The 13,639-nt window shown below is 39.5% G+C and overlaps 1 protein-coding gene across 3 annotated transcripts in view; it reads left to right on the top strand.

Annotated features, from left to right (window-relative positions):
* INPP4B (inositol polyphosphate-4-phosphatase type II B) overlaps positions 1 to 13,639 on the top strand; it is a 481,293-nt gene that overhangs the window by 391,553 nt on the left and 76,101 nt on the right. For all 3 annotated transcript variants that reach the window (XM_073341212.1, XM_073341215.1, XM_073341214.1), the window contains one exon: positions 880 to 1,027. In XM_073341212.1, the coding sequence (XP_073197313.1) occupies positions 880 to 1,027 (148 nt within the window). The remainder of the gene's footprint in view (positions 1 to 879; positions 1,028 to 13,639) is intronic.

Below are 13,639 nucleotides of genomic sequence, written 5' to 3'. Positions count from 1 at the left end.
CTGTCCTTCCACACAATCCCACTAGTGTGGATCTAAGAGCCTTCTCTTCTGCAGCTCCTGACACCTGCAGGAGCCTTCCTGTAGCTCTCCAGCACAGTGATTCTAGTCTGTCTCATTCCAAATGACTTGACCTTATCTTTTCCATCTGTGCTTATACCTCTTGATTTCACTCCCCCTCTATTATTTCTGCAATTTTTGTTATGTCTGGTTAACTCTGTAAAGTGTCATGGGTTGCTGTTTGTATGGAAGATGATGTACAAAATGAAATTGCATTAGATGCTGAATGTGGCATATAGACAGGCTGCTAATATTGGTGTACCATCTCTCATTTTTGTGTTTGCTTATTCAGCATGGGACTCATTTTAGCAAATGGAGGGTTCAGTAAATGGGCAGTAAAAAGCCGCACATGCAAACCATGGTGTTGCAAACAAAGAGCCGATCCTGCAAGATAATGAACACCCTCACCTCCCATTGCAGTCAGTTAATCGGATGCGAGGATGCTCAGAACCTCACAGGATTGAACCTATAGTGGACAACTTTGCGTGCAACTGCACGTGCAATGTGGGCATATTTAGGAGATTTTAGACCTTGGTTTTGGACAGTGTGAAGTGAATGACAAATGTACTGTTTTCAGTGCCTTAAAAAAATCAGTTCCCAATTCAATTATTTACACCAAAGAAACACGGACAGTGGAAAAAATTTTCTTGAAATGATGATATGCTGTGTAAAGATGTTAAGTTACATAATTGGTAGACACTTAATCTGACTTTACACTTCAGTAATTCTACTGTAGACAGTATTAAGAAGCCAGTGGTCTACTAATACATCTCTCGCTATGCTTCTTTCAATAATGTGTAGTGATACTGATGCTCTTTTCAGGATAGGGTGTGGACCAACGTGGGGAAGAGTTTAAACTGCATTATTGCAATGGTGGACAGACTGCTTGAAAAAGAAGACAGCAGCAGTGGCATTAAGAAAAGTGAAAATGACCCTTCATCTGCAGCTTGCATGGTATCTCATACAAGTGGTAAGAAACCTATTTTTTTATGATTGACTGGGTAAATAAAATGAAAAAGTCACAATAAAAATGAGATAGAAAGAGTGAATAATGTTTTTGATGAAAGTGTTGATAGTATGGTTTTGCACATTCCTGGCCTTGAATGACAGAAAGCTGTTTATCAAATTGCATCTCAGTTGTGCACTCAAGAACTGCTTGCACTGTTCAAGTTTTTGTGCTACATAAAAGCCTCCTTGAAAGAACAGTGTTTTCTTTTGAAGTCTCTGACATAATTTAATCTATTTTCAGTTTTTCTTGAAAATACCATTCAGAGAAAGACTCAAGAGCATACATTAACCCTTAAGGAAATTTTAACGCACACTTTCAAAATGTCTTTTGCTCATAAATCCTTTGCTGGTTCCAAAATCAAATCTTTTTTTAAAGATAAAGTTGCTTCTCTTTTGTGAATGCAGCAGTTTCTGCAGAGCTAGATATTAGGTAGAGGACGATTTAACAAAATGCTGTGGAGAAAATTCTCTCAGATCCACATGGTGATTCTTGGCTCCATTATTCTGCTCTTCCTACATGCCTGGATTTCTAATTGTTTTCATTTGCAGAGAGAGTGAAATATTAAAGTCAAGATCTGCTGTATAAATCCGAGATGAGAATCTTGTGTTGTGTATGTGCAATGAACGTAAAAGTGCCTCTTTGAAGGTGTATGGTATTCCAAGACTGAAGGAAAGGGTCTTGGAAGCAGAACCAAATTCTGTGCTGCAAGCTGCTAGAAAATCTACTCTTCCTTTTATTTAGTGGGAGAGTGCATGATTTGGGCTCCGTGTTTTATTTTATCCTGTAATTACTTCTTTGTGTGTTTCCCACATTTTCATGACTTGGTTTTAGATCAACGATATTTAAATTATAAGAAATTTTATAAGATTTGGTCATTTAATTAGTTAAAACTATTATTCCATTTGTGTATTGATGCCAGGATTTTAGCTGTAGCCCTAATTTTAATGCAGCTGGAAGGAAGGGCTGGCCTTACCATGAGGCGAACTGAGGCGGCCGGCTCAGGTGCCAGACTCTGAGGGGGTGCCACTAGGACCCAGAGTGTAGAAAATTGTGTCTGCTGCTGGTGCACATGTATTTTCTCTGCTCTAGATGCACAGAGATGGTGGAGTGCTGTGCTGGAGGAAGGAGGGCACAAGAGAGAACAGGCAGGCAGGAGAAAAGGTGAGAGGGAATAACAGAAAGCAGCAGGAGCTGCAGGGAGAAAGAGGAGGAGGAGCCTCTTTGTACCTCTCTAGCACCCCCAGGAGCCTGATTAACTGATTAACACCAACTTCTCAGGGAGCTTCCTGTTTCCTGCTGCTTCCCTGAACCCACTTGAGGAGAACAGGCAGTCAACTGAAGTAGTAGGAGCCAGTTAGGCCCGTAAGACACTGATATCTTCCCTCACTCAGGCTCTACTACCAGCCTGCTTATTTGTCCCCTTCAACTGAGTGTTGAGAGCCAACTATACTCTCAACAGAAGTATAGCTGGCACAGAACAGCTGTCATGAGTGAAAGAAGAAAACACCCCTCTGGGGCAGCATTCAGAAAAAGAAAGAAAGCAAAGGAAGCTTTTCTATCTAAGCAGGAAGGAGCTCTCCTGAGATACATAGATACAAATGTTCATGGTGAGCCTTCCAGCCCCAGTGAGGATGTGAGTGGTGAGAAGATGCCTGATCTTCCCAGTTAGAGTGCAGGTGACCTGGCAGCTACTGCAGCATCCATATCTCGATCTCAAATGGATGTAACCATGCACATTCCTGAAGAAAAGTGTAGATCAGAGAAGAGTGTGGTCGAGGCGCAAGAAACTGCTGCTGCTGAGTTTAGTTCCTTAAGTCTAGATGATCCAGGATTGTGGACCTACTTGAGCAGTAGCCTGAGGGACTTCCTTGTACTGCATGGGCCACAGCAAGTGAAAAACTTCATGTTCCCCAAAGGCAATGAAAATAGAAGTTTCTATCCAACACATTACTGGCGTGAAATCCCCAATGGTGACAAAGTGCAGAGGCCATGGCTTATGTACTCAAAAACCCCAGAATGCTGCATACCGTTTTTGTTGCAAACTCTTCCAGTCTAATGTTCCACCCACATTGGGTTCTACAGGAACAAAGGACTGGAAAAATCTGGCTAGAAATCTGGCATGCCATGAGAAGGCAGCAAATCACCAGAGACCATTCCATAGGTGGAAAGAGCTTGAGATGAGACTAAGGTTAAAGGCCACCATAGATGATCAGCATCAAGAGAAGATTGCATCTGAGTCTCTTCACTGGCAAAATGTTCTGAAAAGGCCATTGTGAGAATGCTTACTACCCAAAACCTAGCACTGTGTGGCACTTCAGATCAGCTGTATGTGCCAAACAATGGAAACTTTCTTAAAATTGTGGAGCTGATGGCTGGGTTTGATGCTGTACTCCAGGAGCATCTAAGAAGAGTCACCACCCAAGAAATGTACACATGCCACTACCTTGGAAAAACAATTCAAAACGAGATCATACAGTTACTGGCAACTAAAGTCGAATGGAAGATTGTGGCAGATCTGAAGTCAGCAAGATCTGAAGTCTGTTATTCTGGACTGCACACCTGATATCAGCCATACGGAACAAATGGCTTTAATGGTGCATTTTGTAACAACAACAGAACCTAGTGAAAATGTCCCTGCAATGGTGACTGTCAGAGACCATTTTCTAGAATTTATTGACATTGATGATACTACAGGAGCTGGTATGACAAATGTGCTTCTTAAGAAGCTGGAAGATATGGGAATTGCAATAGCTGACATGAGAGGTTAGGACTACGATAATGGTGCCAACATGAGAGGAAAGAACAGAGGAGTGCAGACACGTATCCAAGAGTTAAACCCTAGAGCTTTTTTTGTCTCATTCATTGAACTTGGCGGTCAGTGATGCAGCATCAGCTTCTAGTGAGGCTGCTGAATTTTTTAATGTAATTCAAAGCATCTATGTATTTTTCTCTGCATCAACTCATCGATGGCAGATTTTGAAGCAACATCTGGGAACATCCTCTCTGACACTGAAACTACTGAGTGCCACACGATGGGAAAGTCGAGTGGAGGCGATAAAGCCTATCAAACACCAAATTGGGAAGATAGATGATGCCATAGTTGCCATTATGGAGGATAATGCTATGACAGGAACTGTTCATGGGAGAACAGTGGCAGAGGGAAATGGAATCACCACAAACATACATAACTTCAAATTTCTGTGTGACTTAATGTTGTGGCATGACATACTGTTTGAAATAAATGTTGTAAGCAAGAGACTCCAAGGTGTTGACCTTGATATATCTGGAGCAATGGAACAACTGGACAAAGCAAAGTCATGCCTACTGTCTTACTGGTCAGCTAAGGGATTTCAAAGCGTTCTGAAGAGTGCACAGAAGTTGGCAGAAGAACTTCACACTAAACCTATTTTCCCACCCATTCAAGAATACAAGAGTCACTGAAGAAGACATTTTTATTACGAGGCACGGGATAATCCCATAAGAGACCCCAAACAACAATTCAAAGTTGAATTCTTTAACCAGGTGCTAGATTGTGCAATACTGTCAGCTGAAGAACATTTCATGCAGCTCAAGGAACACCGCAGTATATTTGGGAAGTTGTATGATATTCCAAAACTCCTCACTATACCTGAAGAAGACCTACACAGCAATGCAGGGCACTAGAGACAGTGTTGACATGCGCCATATTGATGGGAGTGATTTAGGTGATGAACTGAAAGCCCTTTCAAGATGCATTTCAGCAGGATCAACTCCAAAGGCTGTTCTGGAATATTTCCAAATGCTTTTGTTGCTCTGTGCATACTTCCAACACTTCCTGTAACAGTTGCCAGTGGAGAACGCAGCTTCTCCAAGCTGAAATTAATAAAAACACATCTGCGCTCCACAATGACACAGGAGAGGCTGATCGGCCTTGAAACCATCTCAATAAAGCATGAGCTGACCCAGACTGTGTACCTTCAGCAGGAAGCAGTTCGAATTTTTGCAACCAAGAAAGCACAGAAAGCACCACTTTTATTATTCAAACAGATAAAAATGTCAGTGTTTACTATGCAGACAAGAAAAGTTACATTTGCTGTTCAGGTGTTTGAAAGTTAAGTGTTACTTAAAATTTTTGAACAAGGCATTTTAAGTTGTTAGTTCTCCTTTATTGGGATAGGTAGCAGAGCAGTACCATGAGAGGAGTAGAACAGGAAGAAGGCAGAATTGAGACCTTTCAAAGTTTTCACCCAAGCGAGGGGGCATGGGGGGTGTCATTTGAGCTCCCCGCCTCAGGTGCCAAAATGTTGTGGGCCGGCTCTGCTGGAAGGCCAACTTATTTACCAATACCAGAGATTTGTGCCAAGACTGGAATCCATAGTTTCTGCATCAAATGTGTCACTCTCAAATATATAACTTTTTACAGTAAAGAGATGGAAATTTTCTTACCTGTTACATTTGCTTCTGTGAGTTTCTCTCTATAGCAGGTGAGAATCTACCTCAGCTGCAAGGTCAGGAGAATGGGTGGCAATTTTTTGATCTATTCTTTAGTCTTTGGTCTATTCTTTTTTGGTCTATTCTCCAGTAATAATTTATGGGAGTAGGGTGTGGGCACAGTGTGTGGATTCAGAACAATGTTCCTTGTACGTTGGAGTGAGGTACAAAATCTCATAGATCAGCTAGAAATAGTCTTCAGTTTGAAACTGTCTTCAGGAGGGGAAACTCAACAGTCCTGGGTCTGAGAAAGACAGCAAAACTGAATCTTAGATGTTCTTGTAGCAAACTGTTCCTCTGTCTCTCCCGTGATGATAATTAACTCTTACTAGTTTTCTTCAACATCATGAAGTAATAGTAGATTTCTTAATAATGAATATTGGATTGGTTTTGCAAATGAGGCCTCTGTTACGCTACCTATGTGTTACATATGTACAGTTCTCTATCTGTTTTCCAGATGGCATGGATCATTTTGGCTGTAGAGCAAGACTTTACATTACTTTAATTTTGTTTACCTTAACTGAAAGAAACTTAGAACTTTGTGTATGTGTTTTGGAAGTCCTCTGTCCACAAAAATAAGAAATTAGAGAAGTATAAGTTTTAAAAGTCCATTTTTCCCTTGCTCTTTCAAGCCTCATGAACATTTTCCCTGTGGTGCTCTCTGATTGAAAGACATTTGACTAGTCTCTTCTATGATATTGTACCTTTAGCTATAACAAAGGGACAAAAGGTGCTCTTTGCTTACATTCAGGCTCGTAATTTACAAAGACATGTGAAAAGTTGATCAGAGTCTTTATCTCTCAAATTCAAAACTACTTTGAATTACCTTCCCCCAAAAATGTTTAACTTGAAAGGAATTTAAGAAATGTGATAAATGTTCCCCAAGCAAAATGAAGATATTGCCCTACGCTAAGCAACAGTACTTTTTTTAAATCTGAGGAAATTACAGGAGACATAATTTGTTCTGCTCATAAAATCTCTTCCAGAATTGAAAAACAGGCCACGAATAAACAAACCTTGTAGTAATTATGACCATGAAGCAAATTCTTCTTCTTTTTTTTTTTTAAATTCTGCCCTTATTTCTTCTCAGATGTTTACTAAGGGTCTGACCATGCTCCCAGTGAAGTTCATATGAATTGACTTCAGTGAGAACAGAATTGTGGCCTTTTAAAGACCTTTTTTTGATTTCTTCAACATCTGTTTTGTTGTAAACTGTAGGTTCTTTATTTTGTTATATTTTATTTTTCAGGAGGCGTGGCTTCATTTCTACAGTAAATTTTGATGGCTTAAAGTGGAGCTGGGAAGGGTAGACCTAGAAACTGAAATGTTTTGAAAGTTGCTTCCTATTGTAGAACTTACTTTAAAAAGTTATCTCCACAGTGTGGAAAGCTTTCAGATATTGGAGAACAATAGGACTTGGTGTAGTTCAGGTTGCGTAATAGACTCCAGTATACCTTCCTGTTTTCAGTACCTGATAATGTTCTGAAACTTTTGCCTTTTGAGGCCAAAATTTTCCATGCCTGATCTCTGCCTAAAGCTGATTTTTTTCTCTCTCTCTGTTTTGAGTGTGAGGTGGAAGATTAAAGATGTATAGTTATGTACGCAGAAGTCAGGAAATGCCACAGTCAAGGTGATAAACTGAATTTTAATTCTGCTCCCTAGGGTATGTGTAGTCTTTGGTTACATTACATGATGTCATACTATTTCTCAAGAAATCCAGCATAATACCATGATATTTTACAGCCATAAATACACATTTATATCTTGGAGTGCTGTATATTTTGTGTATGCAAGACAAAGTCCATGAAAGTCATTTATATGAACATTTCTCAATGAATGTTACTTACATGTTGTACCACAACTTAAGCATAACAAAACTGAGTAATAATGTAAAAATACCAGCATTCATAGGTCCCCAGTTAACTCAGTTAGCTTCCTAGTTGACTAGCTCAGTCCCGAAATTGACCCTATAAGAAAAGCTGTGCTGTCGCTGGAAAGGAAAATTTATATACCAAGTGAAGTGATAACCAGATTATTAAAATATGTACTTTATAGAGAAGAGAACTGATCATATAAAAGGACTGTCAATAAAGATATATTTGATTATTATGACATAAAATTAGTGTAAGTATTAAAAATGGAAAAAATCTTACAGGCTTCTACACCTGTGTATCTAAGGTTGTAGAAAATGTTATGATAATATACTGGATTATCTGAGCAATAGGATGTGTTCCAGTAATTAAGGACTGCATCATAATACATACCCAAAGGGTGAAAAGGTAGGGTTTCACTTTCTTTGCACCCTCTGAGTATATATTTCCTGGATTTTAGGGTGCATAACATATCCATTGTATGAAATTTCCTAAATTTTAAAATGTGAATACATTTGCCTTTCGGTTTTTTTCCCTCTCATAGATACTTACCTTCAAACAAGGATTTATGCCCTCCTTAATCTATCTTTTCTTACAGTCTGACTGTTGAGTATATTCTTAAGGCTGAATTTGAGATATCAGTTTCCAAGGTAACAGACTATGGTGTCATCAGCACAGGATTATAATTTCACTGCAGGATAAAGCAGAAAGAGAAGATGGATTTTAAGGGAGAATATTGTTTCTTAAGCTTCAGTGTTTTGCTAGGGGAAATTACTTGCTAACGCTAAATTCTTATTTTCCCATTTATTTCATAGTACTCAAACTGTGAAAGTCCTTTTTTAAGGATTTCAGTGTTACCAGTCTGTACCATGCAGTAGCTTGCTCTCATGCAAGCACAGGATTCTACATTCATCCTAATGTAGATCTTAGTATTTGTAGGTGGACAGACTGATAGGATAGATCACTGAAATTGAGAGGGATCCCACAGCTCTAGATTGGAGCACTTTTGTAATTATGTGCTCTAGGGAACCAGGTGCTTCTGCACCTGCACCAGTGTCTTTCTCTGTGACAGAGTAACTGGTGGGGATTTGAAACCATGCCATGTTCCCTTTTTAGTTTTCTTCCTGAAGGAAATAGTTTTCTGCATAAAAGTTCCCCAGTGAAAATGTATTTTCTGCAAGCATCAGATACCATCTACTTTCAGGAGCAGGAGCTTGGAAATTTCCATAAACTTTTCTCTTGTGTTTCTCCTTTTTCTGTGTATCTTCTCTTCCCTGTCTCTCCTTTTCTGTAGTCTTCCTGTGCAACCTCTTTATTCTTCTATTTCCACAGCCCTTATATACTCCTCTCTGATATCCATTATTTTAGTCTTTCTCGTTCCTTCACCCCCCGCACCCCCCTGTTTCTATTGTGTGTTTTAGATTTGACTCGCCTCCTGTCTCTGGTTATCAGCCTTCTTCATTTATTTTCTGTATGGCTTCTGATTTCTGAGGGCACACTCATATTTGTGTTTTGTCAGATGGTTTCAGCATCCATTGTTAATCACTGTGATTATATGGGAAATTTTAGGTTTTTGGCAGTAAAATAGCAATCTCCATAAACTGTAAATTGTTCCACTTCAGCATCAAAGTTGTGCAGTTAAAATAAACATTACAGCAGTTTCTGCTTTCCATACAGCAAAGAGGTGAAGCTGTTATTATTTTATTATATTTACTGCAGTAATACACAGAGGCTTTCTCAGGATTTCGGTCCCATTGTGCTAAATGCTGCACAAATATGTGATAAGACATGGCCCCTTTCCAAAGGGCTTAGGTACTGTCTTTGAGTTAAACCTAGCTCAAAGTCCTCATTGGAAAGAGGAAGAAATTAACTGTAATTTTATAGTACTAATATGTAAAATATTTGAACCATGATAAATAAGATTTCTGAACTCTCTTTTTAAGAAGTTTACCTGAGAATAGTTATTTCTATCATGTTCATAATAAACTTTGGTCTAAGAGGGTTCATTATTTGGTAGCATGTGAAGCATTTTTTTCTGCTTCTTCCCTTGAGACATTGGATGATATCTAACCTGTTTAATTTTGGATATTAAGAGAGCACTTTTTGTTCCTTCATTATGTCCTTTGACCTATTTCATATCCTGTCTCCGAGATGTTTATTTACATAGTTCATGTAAATAAGTGAAAGAGATTAGATAGAGCATATAGTGAAATTACTCATAGTGTACAGCCCAGTTACCTTTTCTTTATCATAGCTCCCACTTCCTTCTGCTTTCTGTTGTCATTCAACTCTCCTGGTTTTTAATTTCGTACCATTTTAATTTTGAGGGCAGTTGAAAGCCACAGAAGTCTGTAGCATTTTCACTCCCTTTACAGGAAGGAGTATATGGTCTTTGACAGCAAAGATAGCATTAGCCGCATCTGAATCCACTAAGTATGTTGCTGGGAAAAGTAAGAGAGAAACATGGGGTTTTGCTAGCTCACTGCTAGTATATTTCAGTTCTTATTAAAGGGCTCAGTTAGTCTGTGCACACAGCGGGCCTGATTTTGAAAAGGTCACGAATCTATGACCATACCCAAAAGTATATATCCAAATGTAGTGTGCCTAATTTCTATGAGCAATTACCACTGTGCACGTGCAACTTGGGTATTGGGATGCAGAAATTCCCAGCTGAATGCCAGACAGACCATTTGCACATACAGTCATGGTAATTGCACAGACAAATTTGACCTGCAATCGTGGACATGTTTTTGTTTTTTTTACATGGCCCTAGGTGCCTGACTTCTATCAAGCCTTTACTTTTGCTGTGAATATTTTCCTTGTATTAGTCTGAAGGGTCAGTATTTGTGCTTAGTACGCACAACTGGTCTGGGAAGCGGTAGTTTCCACCACTTCTTTCCCTTAGGAATTCCACTAGGAAAGTGCAGCTTTAAGTTGTAATCAGGATTCCACAGTAGCCACACTGCTCTGCTGCAGACTAAGTCTGAGGTGTTCTCAGTCAAGACTGCCTTCTGGCTTTCCAGGCCATGCCCCCTCCAGGACAGCAGCATGCAGTTTGAAAATGTACTGTCTGACTGCAGCCTCTGTGACAGAGGGGAAGCTTTGGGGACCTTCCACCACTGCATTCTTCTCACGGCTTCTCCCAATACCCTAACTTATGACTACATAAGACATCAGAACCTAAGACTGAATCTGGCTCATGCTCTCAAACAAAAGTGTTTTCTCTTCATAAAGTACTCCTGTAAAGCCCCTCAGGGTGTGTGTACCCTGCAATAAAAAAACCTGCTGCTGGCCTGTGTCCGCTGACTCGGGCTCACTGGGCTATAAAATTGAAGTGTAGATGCTCAGAGTCAGCCTGGACTCTGGGGCCCCATGAGAGCGCTGAGGGAGTCCGAACATCTACACTGCAATGTCATAGCCCCACAGTCTGAGCCCCCAGAAGCCCAAGCCAGTTGACACAGCCCAGCCATATGTGTTTTATTGCAGCGTAGACATACTCTCAGATATGAGTTATACTCTAGCCAAGTGCGCTGAACTCTGTAATAAACTCCGAAGTATAGTGTGGAGGCGGGACGGGTGTTCATATAAATCATATAGACCTTGGTTCCCAAAGGCAGCCTAATAGCAGTAAAGAGCTCATTGTGCAAAAGCACAAAATTCATAGATGAATTTATTAAAATATTATTTGAGCATAGCTTTGTCAGTTTTTAAAATGGTTAAATTTCTGGCAAGTTACCCTCAACTTCCTCAGCTTGTTAAGCAGTTAGCTAACCAAAATAACGCTTTTTAAGTAGCGTAAAAAGTATGAAGTGAAAGCAGAGGTTGAAGGAGCAACAGAAACTGACTGCAACTGCCATTACCAGGTACTGCCATTACCAGTGCACACAAACATTGAAAATAAAAATATCTCGTTGTTCCTGAGTGAATGGGCTTAACGTACTATTTAGAGCTAAAAAGCTGAATTCACCTTTCACTTTTAGCCCTTGTGTGTGTGTTTGGGTTGAAAATTGAGAATATAAATGAGATTAGTATCTTGTGGTCACGTACAGTTTACACTCAGAGGTGTGTGTGTGTGACACAGCTTCGTCCACTGGGTATTGACAAGCACAACTTGTGCTAAAATTGATATGAACTGTGTATATAAATCCTACTAAAATACGGTTGTACGTGGGACTGGAAGGCTCCTGAGACTGGTAATAGGATACGGAGTTTTTCACTTCTTGATTCAAATCAGGCCCAATGCAGTGGCTACCAAAATTGTTTCTGATGGCTGTTCAGAGATCTATGTGGAATTAGCTGGTGATCTCAGTTCAGTTTCTAGTGGAAAAGTGTCTGCACTTGAAAATCCACCATCATAACTGGCATCCTTTTTGGTGTTTCTAAGAGATGCCAAGGGCTGAATGATCATGGAGACTGCCCTTAGAGGCATATTAACAGGGCACAAAGAGGATGCTTGTACTGCTGTTGCCTTTGGTGTCTCCAGGCCAGGCAGTCTGGTACTTATTCAAGAATGAATCTTTGTTTTTAAAAAAACTAAAAATAAATATGAGACTTTATTCTTCAGTGGGTAAATTCTCTAGTTTCTAAACGTAAAGGGCTATTCTAATTTTATAATGGGGAATGATAAGTGATAATGCAATCCTGTTTCAGACTTATTTTCTAGCTCCACCTACTGGAGATTAAACATATTCTGTGTTGAGTGAATGAACAAAAGTTCAGTGTAAACAATCAATCAGATGATTGGCACAAGTAATTTAGTTCAGTTTGAATAATTTTATCTTGTACCTTGCAGGAAAAAAGCAATTCTGTTTATATTCTAGAATAACATTCTAGTATTGTCCAAAACTGAATGTGTTCCTCCTAGATCATCAGGCTAAATGTAGTGAGCCTAGAGATTTTGGAAAACTGCTTTTTAAAAAATAACTAAACAGATGTATATTGTAAGTGATATAAATATTTTGATGGGTAATTTTGCTGGCATTTCATAGTGTTTGTGAAACTTAAAAATTCAACAGGAATTGAGACATTTTTAGATATTCAGTATGAGAATTTTTGATTTAAAAAAAATAAAATGATCCTTATGAATCCCTTGTTTATTCAATATACAAGGTCAACTCTCAGAGATCAAGTTAATTAATCAGGCATGTCCTGTTTTCATCACTGTGTGGGAGATGACATGACAAACACAGCTGTAGGGAGATGTCCAGAGACTGCCCAGGTGCGTGCTGCAGGAAGTGGTTTTGGTTCATTACTAGATCTAAAGAGAGGTTCCAATTGCTGAATCTCCAATGATTATCATGACATTCATGAGTGTGGTGCCACCTTTTGTGTGAGATATAAAACCAAGGTTTAAGCACTTCTGATACTTGAGGAGAATAATGTTTAGTACTTCCATGCTTTTAGATCTTAAAAAGTACTTTATTAATTAGTATAGTGATGTAGGTATTAACGTAAAGTACCCCCAACACTAACAAGAGTAAGGATTTTTATTCTGTTGTCCAGCATAAATTTCAGTTTGAATAATTAGAATTCTGTCTATTCACAATGAAATTTCAGTTGGGTATAGGTTGCTGTGTACTCTTGAACAACTGTTGCTGTCAATCTCAGAAGTGACTTTGTTTTGGTGGTAAGTTAAATGTTGTGTGCATGTCTGAAGTCTCTTCAACTGAAAAGTCTGTGTTGACTGGAGTGTAGTTATTTTCCATAGGGCTGCACTGAGTTAAGATCCACTCTTGTGACGTCCCTAAGGCTTGTGGGAGATACAGTTGTGTGATGCTTGTGAGCTCCCTAGGAGCCAAGTGTCAGTCCTGCAGCATTTATGAGTTTTGCAAGACTGAAGCTCCCTGGAAGACTTCGCCCCTCCTCTCCTTTTCTGCTGAGCCAGCTCTATGCTATAATCAGGGCAAATCTGATTATATAAACTCACACTTCTGAAGGTATTGGGAGTATTCATAAAATTAGGGTTCTTCTATGTGTATGTATTTGCAGAGTGTATTTGGGACCTTTCATTAAGTAAAGAGATGAAAAGTATGCTATTAAGTAGTATCCTTTCTTTACTTACTGTACATTGAACACAGATGATAGAGGCCTATTGTCCTTAGCTACATCCCAGCTAAGGTAGGCTAGTTCCTACCTGTTCTGAGACCGTGCTTGACCCAGAAAGCAGCCAGCAGCAGGTCCAGCTCCTAGGCGGGGGGGCCATGGGGATCCACGAGCTACCACTGCCCCAAGC

Source organism: Lepidochelys kempii, chromosome 4, assembly GCF_965140285.1.
Source record: "Lepidochelys kempii isolate rLepKem1 chromosome 4, rLepKem1.hap1, whole genome shotgun sequence".
In the NCBI taxonomy this organism is placed as follows: domain Eukaryota; kingdom Metazoa; phylum Chordata; order Testudines; family Cheloniidae; genus Lepidochelys; species Lepidochelys kempii.
The sequence above is the reverse complement of the archived record's forward strand: the minus strand, read 5'-3'. Positions and strand labels throughout refer to the sequence as shown.